At 39.3% G+C, this 21,970-nt stretch overlaps 1 protein-coding gene across 1 annotated transcript in view; it reads left to right on the top strand.

Moving 5' to 3' along the window:
• The window catches only part of EPHA4 (EPH receptor A4), a 135,038-nt gene that overhangs the window by 100,292 nt on the left and 12,776 nt on the right, over positions 1-21,970 (top strand). Inside the window, 7 exon segments of the mRNA XM_045575716.1 lie at positions 761-872; positions 9,367-9,425; positions 11,039-11,152; positions 11,403-11,588; positions 15,571-15,632; positions 16,073-16,282; positions 18,153-18,302. Of these exon segments, the coding sequence (XP_045431672.1) occupies positions 761-872; positions 9,367-9,425; positions 11,039-11,152; positions 11,403-11,588; positions 15,571-15,632; positions 16,073-16,282; positions 18,153-18,302 (893 nt within the window).

Raw genomic sequence — 21,970 nt, 5'->3', positions numbered from 1 at the left:
TTTATAAATCCATTTGGACAAATATATCAACTCTTTCCACACTGTGAGTTGGACCAACTGGTTAAGTAAAAAATATTAACAGAGGGTGTTACCCATCAATAAACAGGTTACATAAGATATCTCCACATCCATAATTAACTAACCAAAATTGAGCCCACTTTATAAGGGGATGGTGGAGCAGAATTTTTTACCTCAGTTCTAGAAAGTAATTATATTCACAAATTAATAAATTTTAAAAAAGGATGAAAACAAAAGCAGAGGAGAAAGTACTCCAGAATTACATTAATAGGGGTTTGACATCCTTTGGGATTATCCTGAAAGCCTTCAAGGAGGAAGTGGCCTTTGAACTGGACACTAATAGGCATGTTTTTGATAGTTTTGGGAGCTGTGGGAGAGAGAGGAATATTCAAAATTGCTTGCCCTTTCTGAAATTCCCCACTAAGGAATGCATCAGATTTTTATGTAAGAGTTAGAAATAAGGGTAGAAAGGAAAAGAAGAGGAAAGAAAAGAAAGATGTGGTGATGTTTACCACAGGATTTAATAAGAATCTTTTCGTTGGATTTTTTCATGCAATTATGAAAAGAATGCCCTTGTCATTAAGGCTGCCTTAGCAAAGGCTGTTGCATGAATACTTAACGAAGGGCAAAGAGGCTGTGAGCATTCTAAATGGCTTCAGACATTTGAAACTTGTGACCCAGTCAGAAGTGCGCCCTCTTAGAACCTTCTCAAAGGTGATCCTTGTGTGACTGTCTTTACCAGTGCCTTCTCGGATCATTGGAGATGGGGCCAACTCCACCGTCCTTCTGGTCTCTGTAGCTGGCAGTGTGGTGCTAGTGGTCATTCTCATCGCAGCTTTTGTCATCAGCAGGAGGTAAGCACTTAACCCACTCCCTGAACCACCCTCCCTTCCCAGTTTTTATGAGGGAGCTTTTTGTCCCCTCCACACAAAGCTGAGGCTTTGATTAGCATTATAAACACAACATTTGCATCTCAAGCCCCATTCTCTTTGCTTTGATCTCCCCACACCCCTCCTGGAGCTGCCTACTGTACCCTGGTGGGAGCTCTCAGAGTTGAGAGCCTGGAAAGACCCAACTAAGTCCAGGAAACCAAGCTGCATAGCAAGCTGGCGGGAGACTTTTGGATACTCTTAAGCTGTAAGGTGTTACATTTATATGTCTCTTAAACTTGGACTTACTGCCAAAGGCGAAAAAGAGAAAGCCATATGAAATGTGGGACCAAAATTTGTCCTCTGCCATTTGTCAGCTAAATTACTTATGCAGCTTGAGCCTTGGTTTTCCTTTTATTAAACAGGGGTAATGATATCTGCTTCAAAGAGTTATTGACGGAGACATTTGATAGACAAAGTAGATAATATTGGCACACAGTAGGTGCCTCAGCATTTCCAGACAGTATCCATTGAGCACATTGTAGGCATAGCATTATTTTTGGAAATAAGTATAAAACAGTGGATTACTTAGTTTCTGTAACTTTACAGTCTAACTTGAAACTTTAAAAACAATCTAGAAAAGAAAGAACTAAACATGGTTTGGCGGCATGTTCCTTTGGACCAGTTTTTCTTACTGCTGTTGCCTCCATCTATGTATTAACCCTGCCTGGGAGCCTCTGGAGGAAAAAGGGTAGTAGGGGGGACAGCTGCTCTTTTTCAACCTGTGCCCACCTCTGGGCCTTCTTTATCTCCTGTGAGCAAAGCTGCCCCTTCTCTGATCTCATCCCTGTACCATCCACCGTTTCACAAGGTGAGGCTTTGGGGAAAACAAACAAACCCACAAAAAAATACACAACCGAAGAATGTCAAAATGATCCATAAACCTTTTATGTTATGGGAGAGGAAAATGATACACAGAAGGATGTAGTACTTGTCTGAGTCATGACACTGGCCTAGTGGCAGAGCTTCTCTGGGACACCAGGAGCCATGCCGGGAGCCACTGTGGCATTATCTCTCCCTGCCTCTTCTGTTGATCTCCCTGATGTCACAAATATGCCTCTGGCTATTTCCAAATATGCCTTTTGGGAAGTGACCTGTGCTTTTCCCTTGTTTTGATGATACATTATAATTAAAGTGATGACCATATAGTTTAATTTGCCTGGATATGGTCCCAGTTGTCACATGTATTTATTAATATCACTCTTCAAAATGCCTATTATGTAGAGATCAATTTTGGTCATTTTAACGTAGTATAGAACAACTCCTCATGGTGTGTGGGAACCTACATTTGTCATCCTGCTAGTTTTTATTGGTGAAAAGTCTAAACTAGATAAGTTTGATCAGAGTATCTTGTTCCATTTTGAAGAAGTTAAATCTACCACAGACTCTCATCCTTGTTGCTGTAATGCACATACCCATGTATACATGCCTGATGATGTGATGATACATCTTGGCCTTCTGAACCTTCAACTAGCTGGAACAGAACTTGAATTTCCGGTGTGCTTTGCTTACCTGGCATTGATTTTGAAAGTAAATCAAGATGGACTGCTTTCTTGTCCACTGCAATTTAATTTTGTGTATGTATATATGTGCCAGGCATATAAACACTTGAGGAATGGTGTGCATTAATATATATCCTTCTGAAAGTGGGAAACAGGGTGTCAGATGGGGAAGAATAAAAATTACAGTGTTGCTTTCATTATTACATATTTCTGCATTTGAAAATTTCACAGTATATTAAACAACTTTTGTTATCAGAAAATGTAGATGTTTAAGAGTCTAAAAATAGAAAACCATTATTAATTGCCTTAATCTCTAAAAAATATTTGGTTGAAACCCAGTACCTTGTGATTCTCAGAAGCATTTGAGACAACTCATGTTTCCAGAAAGTGGGTCTCTTCTTGTGTCTCACTTTCTCTCTGATGTTGGTTGGAAGCATTTTCTAGTTGTAGTCAAATTTCTTTGAGATTTACATTAAAAAAAATAATAATAAGTTGCCCCGAATACAGCAGTCAAACCAGAGTCATAAGTCACCTCGTTATAAGTTTCTCTTGGATGTTCTTCTGCTTGGATGAAAAGGAAGGGAAATGTAATGCAGGAAGACAAGTTTATTAAAAGCCATAGCTCTAGAAAATAGCATCGCAAGCCTGATGACTTAATTTCCTCTTGGCTTTTATTGATCACTTTATTATTTAAGGCAGGATTGATAGCAGGATGCATCGGATTTCCAATTATGAGTCTCCACCTTAGAGAATTGAGCCTGTCGAGTTACCCAGCGATGATTCCTTTCCCTTCTTCCCCATTAAAAAAAAGAAAGAAAAAAAAAAAAAAAAAAAAGGCACTTCCCAAGGCTGATAAACACTGCTTGGTGATTGGTCCTCAATGGATCATTTTTTAGAAAATGAAATGTCAACCCCTTGCCCTCCTATTGATTCTGCTTTAGTGGCGGCCATAAAGCTGTCATGGGGAAGCTGCCGGGAGCCAGGTAACGCCAGGTTTTGCTGGGGCGGATGCACACTCAGCTGATTCTTCTTCACACGCAGGCATGTGCTTTGTCATGTTCCTCGGCAAATGTTGAAGTGGGACGAGAACAGGTGAAGAGAGAGGAGACAGGTCTTGCGGATAAAAGTCTGGCCCATGCTTTTAGTGAGAGTGCAAGTGAAAGATGGTAAATGGTACCCCCAAAGTAATCTCGTCACACTGCTCTTTACACTGCAGCCAGCAGTCCAGGAAAGCAACATGAGACACTCTCCCCTGGAAAGTGATGGGGCTGCTTCTGGCTTCTTAGAGCCACATGATATTGATGGCAGGATGGATGCTATAGACGGACCCCTTATAGAGTAATGCCCCTCCACCTGAATCCAACACTGATGATGGCATCTGAGGGTTTTAACATAGGCAGGGACCCACAGGGCAAGAGAAAGTCTGACTACCTCAAAAACAAAGTCTGTTTGGTGCTAATTTGTCCTTTAACACAGAGGAAATGGCCTCAGGCTCACAGCTGGTATTTTACTCGATTTTTTTTTTTTTAACTAGTAATTGTGTCATTTATTTCATCACATTGGGATTATGCTAGGAAGCCTGAGCTTTAGGCAAGCCAAAGTAAGCCTCAATTTTTTTTTTTTTTTAAATGAAAAGATCCACATTTTTCTTTTGGCTAACTTGGATGTATAAACATTTAGGGAATATAGTGATAGGGTCCAGCTACTAAGTTTATAAACTTTATATATTTAAAATGATATGTTATACAAAGTACGTTGACCATGATATACTGTATGTTTTTACCGCCCACATTTATGTTAAGCAAATTAACATCTTTTTTTTATAGGTGTCTTTGATTAGTATCATCCTCATCACTCCAATGATATTTTAAGGATTCTGTCAGCTTTTTGGAGAAGACAATTGTACTTGCTAACTGGGTTGTTTATAAAGTGCAGCAGTTTGTGTGCACCCCATGGGATGCTATCCCTAGACTGCAAACCACAAATGCACATTCTCTTAGCAGACAGCCTCATTTCCCCATTTGCCTATATGTACATATTTGTAAACTCTACAGTGTACCCACTTTATTGCTTTTTGAAGTGATTTTTGAAAAGACTATTAACAGTGACATTATAAAATGCAATGATGAGGTCAGAACCTTTAGGATGAAATGTATTAAATTTTTCTGACATTCCACCCTCCCCCCTTTATATTAATGATTTAATTGGGTTTCTTCCAGAAGCATCACAAATAGTATTAATTTGGGTTGCTTTAGGCTAGTGTGTCTTCCCCAAATAGTACTTTATTGTTTGAGTATAGAAATCCCTTTTAAGAAAGGACCAGAACACAGGATGACTTTTTCTAAGATTAGAGATAAGTACTAGCTGATAATCGAGCATAACTGCTTTGATACTGACCTGATGATTGCAAGTGACTCTGGGTTTCCATTTATATTAGAATTATAAGAAGTGAATTGACTTTAAGGGGGGAAAAATGAAGTGTTTATGACAAAATATATGGGGGAGTTACACCAGTGTTTCTTGTTTAGGAAACTGAGGAATTCTACCACTGCCATCTCGTATATCATGAACTTGAGGACTAGAGAGGCAGTTAAGCAATTAACTGAACCAAGGTCACACAGCTGGTTAGTTGCTTGATCCAGAAAGGAATCCATCTCTCCTGATTTCCAACACTGGCGTAGATAGATTATTTTAATGTCTTCTTAACTGGAAATTTGACCTACATCAAAAGCTAACATCCACAGTTCTATCATACCAAAATTGTAAGAGTCTGACAGTGATGTTGGTAATAGTTGTAATCTGTGAATTAATGTCAAATCTAATGCATACTGTAAAGTCAGACGTTGCAAGTAGGTTTCGTCTTCTTAGGAAGGTTAAGATTTTCCACTTTGAAGCCAACTGTTCAAGTAGTGCTAAACCAGTTACCATTCAGTCTGTATCTGCCTTTCCCTGGTGTCCTCATTGGAATATTATGATCACGTAGGAACAAATACACTTAAATGGTAGCCTAAATGGGCTCTGATGAAGCCATGTAAATTCATACAATTAGGGGGCAGATGGTACTGCAGGAACATTTCAAAACAACCTTCCTGCAATTGTACGGTTCACTTCCAACCGTTTCAAAATGTTGCTTGTGAAGAACATTTAGCCATCATTTGGTTCAAGAGCAATGACAACTTAAGGAAGGGGATAAAGAAGGATGGCTTCTCTGAATCATCATCAGTGATGCCACTGAATGCTAGAAAGAGTTCTCCTGGACCCGGCTAGTTATAGCCTTGTCTTATCTTCAATCTGCACTTTAGCTGAATAAATTACTTACCTTTTACTAATTAGTTTTGGAACAGTAAACCACATCAATCAAATCCATCCACTTGGTCAGGAAAGTGAGTATTTTAATAAAAGCTGGGTTTCAGCAGGGCCCCTGCTTTCTCCCCTCCACTGTTTGGTTTGCTTTACTGAGGATAGTCAAGGTGCCAGGAACAACGCTTTGGTAGGAGGGCAGTGAGGGAACTCCTGCTGATCCTCAACAAAATCCGTTAATACCCTTATTGTGCATCCCTTTGACAGAAGGAGGGCTTAGCTCCTTGGCTTTCAAAAAAGTTTCACCTGCAGAGGGGACGCTTTTCTGTGACTCCTGGGGCTGAAAGTTTCCATGTTTCCTTCTGGAGCATTCGCTAACCAACCATTCCCCTCCTTGCCCCTTTTTAATCAGCTTGCCCATATCTGAATAATTAGAAATTTCCAACAAAGGTTTCCTTCTGCCATTCAGGTGATCTGCCTCGGAGATCAGTATGGAGTTAGCATATCTTGGGTCAGCCGGCCTGTGGTTTCCTCCAGGCCGGCTGACCCAATAATACACTTCAGTGGGTTTGCTTTCTTGGGACAATAAAGGCTGCATTGTCCTCCCCTGGGACAAGGAGGAAGGTCATCAGGTGACAAAGGGAGAGCAGGACCGAGGCATTTGAGTTTCCAAGGTATTATTAAAAAGCTAACAGGCTATAATTAGCCTTTGAACAGTTATGCCAGTGTTTCTTTTCCAGCATTCCCTGTACTTTTGTAGGGTCCTCTCCTCCGAGTCACACAGCGAAGTAAAGAAGTTTTGCCTCTAATTTAATCCCCCCTCCAGGTGTAGGAGTCTGAGGAAAAGGATGGACATGTCAGCCTTATAATTAATGATCCCTGCCATTTTGCATTTCCTCCGGCTTTGCACGTATTTAATGAATGTGCTAGATATGAAACAGATAACCCCACCCCTGGACAGCTGGAGGCTCCTTGTTTCTATATGAACTCAGCTGGTACCAAAGCTCTCCTGCTCCATGCATTTCCCCTCCCCTGCCTCTTTTTAAAGGAGAAACGTTCCAATCAGTATTGGAGATCTAAAGTGGTTTAAAAGATATACTTGTAATTTTAGATAATGCTTTTAGGAGCTCTGATAAGATACAATCTCTGAGGCTGGCAGGATCCTGTCACTTCCTTGGGACATAGCCACGAGGAGTTTCCCTGACATGAAATGTTTTCATGGTCCCTGACTTAACACTCCTGTTTCCTTTAAAAGGGGAAGGGTGGGGAGAGGTTTGGAAGGGACTACATCTTTCTTCCTAATGTTTGGTTGCAGCATTCTTAAACATGTTTAGTTTCCTTGAGGAGGAAGTGGATTTTGAGAGCAGAGTGGAATACAATTTAAGTGGACTTACTGATATAAAATGTAAAATTACTTATATTTAACTCTCATGTCATCGTATAACTTCATCTGCACTATGAGAAGTATGTGGAGTGTGAGCCGGATTAGGGCAGACACATTCCAGTACTTGCTGAGAGGGTCATGGGTGAATCTCTTTCTGGCTGCCCCTATCCCCTCATCTGTTCAGTGGGCCTGAGTGTGTGTCTGTCTGCCTGATTGCTTTCATTGAATTATGGTGAAGATGAAACTAAATAGTAGAAGGGAAGGTTGTTCCAAAAGTGAACTACAAACTAAAAAGGCAAGCTATTATTTGAGTTTTAACTCAAAACTGGGTCTCTGTTTACTAAACTGCTTCCTGCTTTGCAAACAGTTAAGGGAGGAGTAATGAGAGCACTTTGAAAAGTTAAATACAGTGCAACAGTTCAAGATGTTATTATTTGCAAGGGAATTACACACACTGAGGGACATCTGTTGGCTCTGAGGGGCTGACTGTGGAGCTGGCCCCTGCATTGCTGACAATGAGGAGAGGAATGTGGGTGAGAGGCCTGGAACATGTGACCATGACAGGGTTGCCTCTGCCCTTGCCTGGCCTGGTAGGTTCTCCCTTTACATAATCATCTGCCTTCTCTACTTGTTCACAGTCAGGAATTGGTTACCAGATTCCAACAGGACCTTCAGGGAACCTTTGTCACCTCAGAGCTTCAGTTTCCTCATAGGTAACAGTCTTGACTCATCTCTTTAAAGCTCTGAGAAAACACAAGATGATTATAAACTCCAATGTCAACTTGACATTTTTGACAGAAACATAAATGTACACATTGTATGCATTAACTTGGCCTCATCTCAAATTTTAAAGAGCTATAATAGCAACTGAGTTAATTTTTCAGTTTCTTCATGTGATATTTATACACACATATATATATACGCACATACATCCTATATAATAAAAGCCTAATATGCTAAGTATTCAACTGTTCATTTGACCAGTTGCTATGACAAGCACTCACCACTAGTGGGCAGATGCTTTGACCGGTAGGTTAGCTTGTTGCTGGGGTCCAGCCAATCATAACTGGGTGAGAGGGGTCAGACATACCCTGGAGCCCTCCCACAGTTCCTCCCCAGCCCTGATTGTGCACCAATAGGATCCTTCAGCTTGGCCTGTGCCATCTCACAATCCAGTATCCCTCAGGGGATGTCAGAGAGTTGGTTTCAGCCCGATCCCCACGGGCCAGGCTGAGGGATCCCACTGGGTGCACAAATATTAAGATTACTGGCTTAAGTTTTATGTATAACAAAGATTTCTGAACCCCAGAACTTTATAACAAAGCCAGATCTCTCTCCTAGAGGATATTTGGAAAAATAGTGAATGCCAACTGCAAGGCCATACACCATTTTTTGGAAAGAGAATTAGACTACAAATGAAAACTTCTCATTTTCACTTTTGCAAGTTTTCTACAAGCTCTTGAGGAATGTAATCTAGTACAAAGAAAATATTTACTCTTGAAAGTTCCAATAATAATTGAAGATTTTATATGCAGCAGCTGAAACCAATAACCACAAGTCTATTACTTTAAGAATATCATATAATATGATAATGAGTTACCAATCACATACTGAGCATTATTGCTATTTGATTTATGCAACATTCTTCCATGGAAACTATTTTAATTTAGAATACATATGTGGAACTTAACCAATAAATTTATAATCTATCTTCAATAATATACATTTCTTTCAGGATTTGAAGTTGTAATTTTTAATAAAATATTTGCTTTATCACCTCAATTTAATATAGTGGTTAGGAGCCAAAATCGGTTTGGCTCAGTGGATAGAGCATCAGCCTGCAGACTGAAAGGTCCCAGGTTCGATTCCGGTCAAGGACATGTACCTTGGTTGCAGGCACATCCCCAGTAGGTGTGCAAGAGGCAGCTGATTGATGATTCTCTCTCATCGATGTTTCTAACTCTCTATTCCTCTCTGTAAAAAATCAATAAAATATATTAAAAAAAATACAGTGGTTAAGAGCAGAGGCTCTGCATTCTGACTGCTTGTGCTAGAAACCATGATTCACTAACAAGATGACAGGTTATTCGCCTTGTTAGTTCACTACCATAAACCTCAGCTTTCTCATCTGTGAAATGTGTGTATTTATTGTTTGCCTGACATATTATGGTATCAAAAACTTATGTACTTTCAGTTTTTGAAATTTGTTTTCTATTTTAACATTTTTTAATAGACGGAGTAAATACAGTAAAGCCAAGCAAGAAGCAGATGAGGAGAAACATTTGAATCAAGGTACAAAACATTGGATTCGAAATAATTTTAGTTTTAGACCACGTCTTCTGTTTTCAGTTTAGAAATGTCTGAATAATAGTCACATGGCTATTCATATTATATTTCTTTTGTATAATTATCTAAATAATATACTTGGCGGTATCAAACTGAAACAGGTGAATGGGGATTCTTGAAAGTGAGATTAAAGATGGGGGTTGGGGAAATTCCTTTAGAGTCTTTTTTTTTTCCTCCCCTTTCCCCCCCTTCTTTTATCCTCCACTCTTAAAAAGTATTGGTCTAGCTGGCTCATTTTTATAGTTGGATGGCAGGTAACAATCTTGGAGAAGGAATAAGGAATTGAACTGTAATTGCTATGCCTCCTTCCCCCTCACCCCACAAATATGTAGAATTCAGACCATCCAACAGCCACATGTACTATTGGATACTTGAAAATTAGCTGGTGTGAAAGAGGAAGTAAATTGTAAATTTTATTGCATTTTAACTAATTTACATTTAGATAGCAACATGTGGCTAATAGGTCCCCTATTAGACAGCACCAGGAGGTAAAAGGAAGAGAGAGAGACTAGCAGTAGGAAGAATAATCCTGACAAAGATTTTCTTGAGTAGAGTATCTAAAGTTCTAAAGGCGTGGGGCTTGACAACTTTTTGTTATTCAAATTGTTTTCTTTCTAAAACACTTTTTAATTTGCACGATGTATATATTTTTAAAAACAAAAAATGTAGTTTTTCTGTGATAAGGACAAGACTGACAGGCCTAAAAAATCAAAGGGATTGGGACATTCATTGTCTTACACCCTCTCAGTGCCCCAAAGCCCCAGGGAGCCCAGGCAGAGGAAGGAGAGGTGTGAATGCCAGCAGAAAGTTCCCAGGAATTATAGTGCATCCCCCTGTGGTTCCAGAGGTCACATTCTGAATTTTTTTGCAAGTGGCTGTGGGATAAGGCTAAATTACACTTTCTGGTATTCAAACCATTCACAGGCTACATTTCTTCAGCTAAAACTTCCAGGTGAACTTCAATGTCTTTAGTTTTCCCCAAAACAGAAAAGAAGTGGAGCTCCAATATAGAGGCTATATTCTCAAGTCAATTTTCCTGAAATTATCCCTCTTGTCCATTTTAACCTAGGTTTAATCTTGCTTTGTTAATTGTTGGTCACATCTTTAATTGGTCCAGATACTGGGCAAAGGGGTGATGCCATGAAGACCAGGCCAGTTGAAATAGAAAGTTCTTATTGTCTTACTCCTTTAGAATAGCTGGAGATGGTGGGCAGGATACGGACAACTGATGAGAAAACAATATTCAGCTAACACGTTCCAAATTTCCTTATAGAGATTCTCATTTTCTCCCTGGGATGAGTTGTTTTTTAAAAATGTGTCCTTGAAGTGTGAAGATATGTCAGGAAGTCAGGAGAGCTGCAGCCTCTTAAGTAGTTAATGATTTCTTTGTTTACCCACTAATGACAACCAGAGCAAGAATTTAAACATTGTCATATGTCTACACCAAGTCTTTTTTATCTTGCTAAGAAAACATTGCCTGGGCTAAGTATTTGTAGACTTAAGTTTATTATTGGCTTCTGAGAAGTGTTTGGTCACTCTATCATGTGTCTATTCCTTAGGTGTTAGAACATATGTGGATCCTTTTACATACGAGGATCCCAACCAAGCAGTTCGAGAATTTGCCAAAGAAATTGATGCGTCCTGCATTAAGATAGAAAAAGTCATAGGAGTTGGTAAGTGTCTGTCTAATAAACCTATTTTCTTTGTGGATATTAAATATCCACATGTGATTATATAAATACACACGGTTGTATTGTGAGTCCATGTCTATGTGTAAATATCTGTGAACATGACATTTCCTGGCTTTATATAAAACACGAACACTGTGCCTGGCAGGTAATAAGCACTCAACAAATGTTTGCCATTACTCTTTCATTTCGAATGTGTTTCTGGTCCACAGTCAATTCTCTTTCTCTCCCAAAGGTGAATTTGGTGAAGTCTGCAGCGGCCGTCTCAAAGTGCCTGGCAAGAGAGAGATCTGTGTGGCCATTAAGACGCTGAAAGCCGGCTACACAGACAAACAGAGGAGAGACTTCCTGAGCGAGGCCAGCATCATGGGACAGTTTGACCACCCGAATATAATTCACATGGAAGGCGTCGTCACCAAATGTATGCGGGTCACTCCCTTTACAAAGCCAAGTTTAGAGATTCCTGGCAAATTAAACACACATTTCTTTCCAGGGAAATGACAGATGGAGCAGCCCCACTGATTGCTAATAGGAGGAAATCAGTGCAGGACAAGTCATTAATCTTGTAGTCAGCTCTAAATGGGTCTATGGTTTAGGCTGATACCACGGGTTCCAAGGCAGCTTGTGTGAGATTTTAGGGGAATTAGTATTGCAGATTTTTGGTATGCCTTGCCATCTTTCAGGTCTTTGCTAGACCCAACTGACTGTCACAAGGTAGGCACCAGCAGATGGTAAGCACAATGAATTGTAAGTACTTTTCATATAAAACACAACAAAAACCTCGCCACGCCTTGTGCTTGAGGCTTCAGGTTCCAGATGCGGGGAGTGGATCTTGGGAATCTTTATTAGGCTGGGGGATTTGCTTGTCTGCTCTGCCTGATTTATGGCTGCCGCAGTTCAGCACCCAGTTCCAGTAACACCTGGTTGAACTTTCCTTTTTTTAGTCCATTAGCATTCCCTGAGCCTGCGAACCACGCTTCATTTAAAACACAACACAGCTCCACAGATGTATTTTACAAAGCAAACCCTGAATGCCTTGGTGAAGCTGGTTTAGACCAATTTATAAAATGCCACATGGACAGCGCAACCCAAGTGGTTATTACTGAAGGTGGCTCTGTTCCAGGAGCCATAGTACCTCCTACAGTTCCTACAAGTCAAGGAGCCTGTAAGCCTGGGCTATGTCTCCAGGAAGCCCAGGGTGCCTCTTACTGGATTCGAGGTGCCTGTGAGATGCATCCTCAGACATCATGTATGGAGTGGCTGCTCCAACAGGTGAAGGGAGAGAGGAAGGGTTGATTAAATATTAAACTTTGGACATTAGACCTGAGGCTGAGGGGGAGGTGTGACACAAGGCATAAAATCTTTAAGAAGAGAAAAGAGAGGTTACTAAAAAGTGGGAAAGTATACACACTTAAACATGCATCAGAATCCTAAAAAATGTGTCAAATCAGTTTCATGTGTCAAATGTGTCATGAGTTAAAATTGCAAACTGTAAGGTAAGCCAAAGGTGCATACAGTTCCTGGGACCACACTTCCAAAATCTATGTTTGGCCTAGGCACCTAAGATTTACATGTTGGCTAAGCAGGTGGACTTGACTCGTTGCTCAATATTTCAGTTTCCTCACCTGTAAAATAGAGATAACATAGAACTAGTCTCACAAGGTTATTTTGGATGAATTATTTAGGGTGGTTATCATAATGTTTGACACATAAAAAATAAAACAAACTCTAAGCGTTAGCTGGTGTTATTATGTCTTAAGAAATACATCTTTCCCTATCTTCAGAATTCTTAAAAAAAAAAAAAAAAACTTTAGAGAGAAGGATATACAGTTTTTCCAACTAAGGTGAAGGCTATAATTAGCATAGAATAGCTCTATTTGCTTTTTAAGATTAGTTTTACAGACAGGATATTTTTTGGTTGCCTGTTGCCTTAGGGGCTGCCCAGAGTCCTTCACTACTTTAATTAAAAGATAACATTCCGTCTAAATACTTCTGCAGGTCCAGTTTCTCAAAAGGAGGCTCTGTTCAGCGTGGGGTGTTTTTCCTGCAGCAGACAGTGATTTTCACAGCACCTCTGTAGAAGAGAGAAGAAACAGGGGATCTTTGTGTGAAAGTCCCACCGTGCCTCTAAAACCCACAGCTATTACAGCTGTAACTGTTATAAACGACTGGGTGCATTTGCATAATGCAGTTGTCACTGAATTAAAATGATTTAAAATTTCCACCAGAGGCGCTGTCCCCCCACCCCTTTCCCCCTCTCCTCTAGCCACCCACATCCCCCTCTGTTCCGTTCCGGAGAAGGACCCGCCCCCACCCATGAGCCCAGCCTTGGCCGATTTTATAAGCCCCTTTGCTTCTGTAGATATTCATCTTTATTTCTCTTGTAGAGCTCATAAAGATTCTGACAAATGGATACTGTTAATAAGCAGAAAGAGGAATGTAGAAAAATTGTGAAGATGGTGCCAACAGTCGGACCAGGGAGGTGTGAGGGTGAAAAGGTGGCCTGGAAGAGTGTGAATTCATTACCAGCAGTTACTTGAGTAACTTTTTAAAATTGACAAGGAGACTATAAATTCTCTCCGCTACTCCCCTGTCTTTTGGATCCTCCACTCTCTTCTCCGCACCTCCAAGGGTCTGGTGAAATGGAAGTAGGTGTTAACCCTCCACCAGGAGGGTCACCCTTTCTCACAAGCTGACAAAGTATCGTTTGATTGAGGCAGGTTAATTAAAACTCATTTAGATGCATTTGTGTCTGTCTGGAAGATTGTGGTCACAGATGCAGAAGGTAAATGAAGCTAAGAACTAAGCGCTTCCTGTTTAAATTGATGGCGAGTGGAGAGGTGGACAGGGACCACCCTCACCCTCTCCAATCAAGGAGAGAGACTGGAAGTGGTTTGGCCCATCCTTCAGTCTTCACCACCATTCCTGCTTTTTCTGCCAGCTTTCCTTCATCACTTGAAAGTAAAATCTCCAGGGTATTAGTTTCTAATCCAAAATTTTTGCTTTGGAAAGATTTCTTAAGACACCAAAAACACAATCAAAAAACAAATTGATAAACTGTACTTCGTTGAAATTGAAAATGTCTGTTCTTCAAAATCATTATCTGTGAAACAAAGATCTGTCCTTTTCCCCTCACCAGAACAGTCTATTCTGATAGGGGTTCTGGGTGGGAAATGTATTTGTATAGAACAATTTTGGGTGCTTTTCAGCAAGTGACACATCCCAGCCCATTTTCCCTAAGTCCAAACAGTCCACAATTACATCAATGAAAGTGTGAATACTTTTGATTTATTATCAAACTAACATTTTATTTTCCTCTCGGGGAATTTTTTATGTTCTCTTTGCTCTAAACCTTCCCTTAGTAAAATATTGAGGATTTATGCCCCCCTCTTCCCCACTCCCACAAATCCCCTTTAGAAAAAAGGAATTTCAGGCCTTGAGTCCATTGCCAGCGATTAAGAAACTAAAGAATGGTTCTGATTTCCTAAGGTCCTCAGAAAGAAAACTAAAGTGAAATAAAAATGGCATTTCCCTACTTCCCCAAACCTTAAAATGGTTTTGATTTCTTTGCCAAAAAAAGAGAGAAAGAGAAGAGGGAGTGGGGAACAAGAATGTCCTAGTACTGAATTAAGATTGCTGAAGATGGTGCCAGCGGTCGGACCAGGGAGGAGCAAGGGTGAAAAGGTGGCCTGGAAGAGTGTGAATTCATTCTACGATGAAATAGTTTAATGAACTTTTTCTGTGATTTTGTTGTTGCTGAGGTTGGCGGCTTAAAGAAACAAAGAATAAACTTATTTATAGAAAGGGAAAGAGGAAAAAAAAGATACAACCCCTAATCTGAGCAAGACAAAGAAAGAAGTTAATATTGTTCATGCTTGATCTTAAGATGTGTCTGAGCAATGAAGTCATCAACATAGCTACTGCTTTCTGAAACTTGGGTTTCTCCAAATAAGTAAAAAAAACAACAACAACAAAAGTTTATCTATCTATTGATTCCTTTAGCATCACACAAGTGGTTCTTCTGGGGACAAAATTAATTAATTATCCTAAAGATTTTTTTGTTTTCCGCCTTTTAACAGGCCTGCTCATTTATCTTCTTCCCCTTTGGCTTGAGAGAGCAATTATCCATTCATGTGCTCCCTGGGCACCAGAGGCCACTTTAACTAAAGACCTTGTCAACAAGCCACGCAAAGGGTTAATCTTCCAGATGGAACCTAAACCTTCTTGTCTTTTTAATATTTCATTCCCAGCTCTCCACAGCTGAGGCATAAGCTTGGCTTGTTTTAATTAAATTAGATCACACAAGACAGGTGTCTTGGCAGTAAAACTGTGCACAGCCCATTTTTATCTCATTAACTGCAGTGCTCATCAAGGGTTTGTGTTTTTCTTTCTCAAAACTCTAGGTAAACCAGTGATGATCATAACAGAGTACATGGAGAATGGCTCTTTGGATGCATTCCTCAGGGTATGTGACTGCTTTATATTAAACCCAAGAATGTTGGTATTCAGAAAATTTACTGATTCCTTGCATCCATTGCATTTGGTAGCATTTCTTAATGGGACAAGGAAGGAAGAGAGAAATAGAGAATGATGCAATTTTTATAGACTATTAGATAATCCATATATTTGATTTGTTCTTATATTGTGGTACTGTTTGAGTCTTAGATTCCTTACAGTTGGATAATTTCCATCTGTCACAGGAAGCAAACGCAACTTCTTGGATATACCCAATTTACCTAGTGAATTAGTGACTTTGGTAAAAAAAAAAAAAGGCCCAGAAATAATCTTAAATTTGATTGCATACCATGATACAACCATTAAAAAAGATTCAAATAATAGAAATGCTCGATAAACATTAATTTGGCCTAAAGCTAATGAGACTGTTCCCAATTCCTTTATACGCAGAAGAATGACGGCAGATTCACAGTCATTCAGCTGGTGGGCATGCTTCGTGGCATTGGGTCTGGGATGAAGTACTTATCGGATATGAGCTATGTGCATCGAGATCTGGCTGCACGGAACATTCTGGTAAACAGCAACTTGGTCTGCAAAGTGTCCGATTTTGGCATGTCCCGAGTACTTGAGGATGATCCGGAAGCAGCTTATACCACGAGGGTAAGGAGGATTTGCAACCTCTGGGTCTTCACTCTGATGAAACTGTTCCACTCTTCTTGCTTTGATGCTTAAGCCCTTTGTGATTACAATAGGCTCATCATCCTTCAGAGCCTCTTCAGAGCCATGCATCCAGTTTTGTACCATGTTTCCTAGACAGGGATTTTGAAACAGCCTCTATATGTGCACTCTACAAAGCCACAAAGTAGCTTTTACTTATTGTATTTTTTTTAACACTTTATTTTTCTTCTCTCTCCTCCCTCCTTCCGTTCTGCTTTATTTTTTTAGGTTTTCTATTTGGTTCTTTTTTATTATTAAAAATAACCTTATTTTAAACAGCACAGAGCAATGTTTCTAGTTGTTTGGCTACCAGCTCTGAGAGTGTATATACAGGATTTATAAAGCATTTACACTATGCACGGTTTTCCAGTATCTAATGGCCTTCATTTTACTACTGGCAGATAAGCCAGGATTAGAGGGCAGTTAAGAGTTATCAGTATACAGTTAATGGCTGTGCTATCTTAGCTGGGCCATCAGAATATAAGATACTAATGGAATAAGCACAGAATCATAAAAGTTATTGGCCATTAGGGCTGACACTGTTAAAATCAACATGAAGCAGACAGTTGCCAGGCATTTAATGCTTACATTTTGCTTCTGCAATCCTGAGCATTGGACTTTTTTGTTGTTGTTGTCTGGTTGGTTATTGTTTTTTCTTGTATTGTTCAGTTTCTTTGGTTCTAGTTTTGATTCTTTATACATATCTTCTTTTGAATTCCAAGAGCATTCATTTAGGAAATAATGCATCTTTGTGAATACTGGAGATCTTTTATTTTGTCCCAGTAGTTAGAGAGAGAGAAATTAGGGGAGCCTTCTAGAATGATACATTTACATAGATAAAACCTTTGCCAAATATTTAAGGAAGGCAGAGGTAACCCAAGTATCCTACATGTCACAGGTTTAAATGTGATAAATGTGATACACTAAGTTTTCAGAGTAAATGACAGTGAATCAGTGCAATTGCCAGTACAATATATTGTCCTGTTTATAGTAGCTCTAATAAAGCAAACTTTTAAATAATGGCCTCTTGAATAGCTTAAGGGTATGGATTCAAGTTGAATTAATTTCCCTGGATGGAACCCCAGGAAATATGAAACTCTATTAAAAAAGACATTTGGGGCGGGGAGAAGGGGATAAAGCATTTTTAACTTTCTGAGTACAATTGCTTTACCAATTTTGCAGGTGTTTTCTTTTTTAATTAGATGGTAACCAAAATCCTGCCCTCACTTTATTAAAGTCAATAATAGCTCTAGCATCTGCCATTATTTGGCTTCCTTCAAGAGCCTATTCAGTGTTCTCTTCTAGCTGTGTTGAGCATGTTTCTCATGCTGTGTAAGAGCAGGATGAGAATGTGAATGATAAAATTTTTCATTTTAACCTCTTAGTTCATGATTTTAGGAACAAAATTATATATTGCCTTTGTGCTGCTGGATGACAGAATTTAACAAGAAGTCAAAAGAAATATCAGCTGCATATCCATTGCTATGCCAAAGCTAACACATATCTCCTAATACCTGAGATTCCTTTTCCTCCACAACATTGCCTGAGCAGAGCTTAGGTAATAGGTAGGCTTTTTAAAAAATAATTAAACCGATTACTTGTTCACTTCCCTGTGACAAAAGAAAACATCTCAGGAAAACTGTCTCTACTACGTGGAAGACTTTAGTTAAGATAAACAAATCTCTTGTTATTGTTTGGAGAGCTATCTCAGGAATGCTTTTGTCCTGCTTGGCAAACATTAAAGACATTCAGAATCACAAATGGCACCTCAGTAATGTACTTTGGGAATAACTTATGGCTCAAATGTTCATAGGGTGGCAAGATTCCTATCCGGTGGACTGCGCCAGAAGCAATTGCCTATCGTAAATTCACATCAGCAAGTGATGTATGGAGCTACGGAATCGTTATGTGGGAAGTGATGTCGTATGGAGAGAGACCCTATTGGGATATGTCCAATCAAGATGTGAGTCTTTATGTTCTGAAATATATGCCTTAGCATTGAGATTCAGGAAGTTTTGCATTAGTGTATGATGGAGTGCGTGTTGAGCTTGAAATGATACATTAAACTCAGGATTCTTAATACAAATGTGTCTAGTAATATAGTTAAACCTTATGGTGGTAGATTTCAAGGACCAAAATTACCATAGCCCTAAGTGTTATCGTTTGGGAGATGGATCAGATAGATAGATTTAGATAGATGCATAGAGTCATGACATGGAGCAGTATTTGAACTTGGATAACTTCCAAATTCAAACTGAAACAAAATTAAACTTTGAATTTGAAGAAAATGCAAAGATGTATGAAAAACACACATTTCACATGTGATCAAATTGACATGAAAGGTTTATTGCGAGAAAACTAGTGAATATTTTAAAGCTGACAAAGTTGTAATTAGAGCTTGCCCTTTGAGGACTCTAAAATAAAGCTTCACTAAATGACCCTTTGTAAATTATGCACATCCCTTTAAATGTACCATCTGGACTACTTCGTAAGGGAGTATCCACAATGCCTGCAATTTTAGTAAAGCATTCAATAATGACACTAATAAGATTCCAGAGTAATAGAATTTAATTACAAACATCTCCAGTGAGAAAGGACCAAAAAAAGAAAGAAAAAACCCTTTAGCAGTGGGTTCCCAGAACACGTATTTGCTAATGCTGGAAAGGTTTTAGTTCTGGGGTTGAAAATCAGATCATAATAAAATGAACAGTCTTTGAACTTTAAGAAATATTTTAATATGTGAGCTAAAATATTAGCACAGAGTTTATAGATGCAAGGTAGTCAATATCAATAGAAATTATATTTTAGGAAAAGTCATCTTTTAAAAAAATTCTCTCTGAGGTGGAATGTTACCTGACCATCTGCTGTGTCCTGAAACACAGGGACTTTTGCAGCCTTGACAATTCAATGAAGAACTAGTTGTACTTAAGAAGCAGGATGCTGTTGCCTTATCAATAAAAGGATGTTCAGTGCAATAGAGAAGCTAATGAACTCCATGTCTAGTGGGACAAAATGAATTCTCTAACCAGATTAAGAGGAATGGTCGTGTTGACATTGGATTATCTGTAAATTGTAAAGGAAGGTTGGTAGCAGATGGGAGAAAAGTCAGCAGCTAGCATAACTGATAATTTCAAGCTGGAAAAGGCTGTAGAGGTGAAGGGTATACAATCTATTGATGTGATTATGCTATGTATATACCTTTAAGTACCTTTTCTGTGGCAACATTTAGTTTGGGGTTAGAGATTTTTAGAGGTACAAGGACAAACAACCTAAGTGAGCAAGTGATGTGTATATTTACTTATTTAATTATTTTATACTTAAACGTTCCCCCTTTTTTCAATTGAGAGTCATGGCCAAATGCTCATAACAGCAGATTATCAATGTTGTTAGTTTCCCTGCTCTAAGTACTTTTAGAATCTGTAGTTTTGATGGTTTCTATATTATCCTATATAATAAAGACCTAATATGCTAATTAGACCAAACAGCAGAAAGACTGTCCAGATGACCTTCCTGATGAAGCCAGGGCTGCAAGCACTTAGGCAGCCAGGATTGCAAGGACCAAGGCAGCTGGAACTTCGAGGACTGAGCCCCTTGCACAAATTTTGTGCATCAGGCCTCTAGTATTAAAATAATTTTGGCTGTTTTAAAATTTTAGTTGTCTGGTTTTATCCCTGAAAAATCATCTGAAGTTGTTTCTCTCTGCAAATAACATTGATCTAGTACTCATGTGTATTTGAGTTGGTGTTGGATTCTGTGTAGAACAGGGATCAATAGGAAATGTAACTGGAAAATTACTTTTATGAGTAGAATTTGGCATATGGTGAATGAGTCAAAGTAGCTGTTGAAAATATGTCAAACTTATCAAGATTTTTGTTGGTTTTAATCCTCTGCCCTCCAAAACATTCAGCAGTAAACTGAGAAAATATGCTTTGCTAACCCACAAGTCATCTTGCAAGCTGGCAGTGGATAGGGAGCTAATGAAGGAGTATTAAACAGTCTGAGGGATTATAAGAAATTGTGTTATCCTGGCATTAGCCCAATGTTGCTTGCGTTGTCATCAGTTCAATATAAAATGTTTTCCTCAAATCAGAGTCAACACCATGCTCCTGGAAAGATAAAAGAAAGTGAGAGAATCAAGCTGACCTAGTGTGATCACTGGAAATAAGTAGAATAATGTTCAGTAAGGTAGCATATAGAAATCTACTTTAGGAGAACTAAATAAATACTATAATACAACCAGGATGGATGTTGTCTAAAATACATGGGGGGGGGGGGGGATCCCAGAGTTTAACAAATCACCAGATGATTGAAACAGTGTGCTGGTGAAAAAGATAAGAAGTCATATCGGTATGTAGAAACTGGACCCAACTGAAGTGACCATGTTATTTTGAAGGCTTATTGTTCAGCAGTAAATAGATCTACCGCAGGGTGGATGCAGTGTGGTCATTGAGATGACTACAGTCACTGGTTGTTTCCTTAGCAGCTATTGCTTTGGTGGGAGAGGGGCTGGAGTGGAAAGATTGATTTGAAACAAATAAAACTTTAAAAAAATCCCCTAACAGGCAAAAGCACCTCCAGAATCTCATAGGATGCCCATAAACAAAGTTTATGAGTCGCCAAGAAATTATGAAGTAATTCCCCTCTTTAAATTTGGCATGAGTCATGCTGTATTGCATTACTGGGATTTATGCCATGAAGAAGGGGGGTTTAGAGAAAAGTCAATAAGAAAAATAAGTAATACCTGTGAAAACAGATTAGGAAAATTAGAATTAGAAAAAAGACTGTTGAATGATTTATTTATGTCTCACTAGACAGCGAGACCTGTCTGGGTAGTAAGACAAGTATCATCTACATTTTAATTTTTTCCCCTTACATGTGCTAGTGACTCCTTTAACATAGAAATGCCCTCAAAAAAGATGAAAAAATGTTTTTGCTGACATTTAATATATATATATATATATACACACACACACACACACACACACACACACACACACACACACACTACACCTTTGACAGCGTCAAATGACAGCCAAGTAAGATGAAGAAAGAGGTACAGAATTGACATGATGGTGTATTTTGGTCTTCCAAAAGCAGAAAAGGCTGGGCATCTAGAAAGATCGAGAAGTGTGCTATTTCAGAGGTTGGCAGTGTCTTCTGGATTGGGAGGTCAGGGAGGTGGTCTCTGGTTTTGACCCATTAGCTGTCTGAGTAAGAAGATACGGGCTTAAAATGATATAAAAGGACTTGCATTTTGAAGGCAGCTATTAATACTTCCTAAGAAAGGCCTTTCACAACAAGGTTAGGGTCTCTTTTTCCTGAGAGTATTTTGCAGACGCTTGGAAGCAGAGTGGAGAAAGTCATTGCCCTGTGATTTCTAAGGGTCAGACCAACACCATTTACAGATCTAATTGGATTATAATCACTGGAACATTGCTGCATCTTCACTTGAGAGCTTCAGGTTGGCTTGGCCTGCCCTTTGAGAACACCTCATAGTCACAGCAGGCTTGCCTACCCTGTTGCCAGCAATAGGCAGGTCCAGCTTGGCTTCCGTGAAGGAATTGGAGGTGTTCCCATGCTCAAGCTTGCTGGCAGCTTAATGTACAGGGAACTTGCCTATCAGGAGGGTGA

Source organism: Pipistrellus kuhlii, unplaced genomic scaffold (assembly GCF_014108245.1).
Source record: "Pipistrellus kuhlii isolate mPipKuh1 unplaced genomic scaffold, mPipKuh1.p scaffold_m20_p_7, whole genome shotgun sequence".
Taxonomy (NCBI): Eukaryota; Metazoa; Chordata; class Mammalia; order Chiroptera; family Vespertilionidae; genus Pipistrellus; species Pipistrellus kuhlii.
This window is presented reverse-complemented; position numbering and strand designations above follow the sequence as displayed.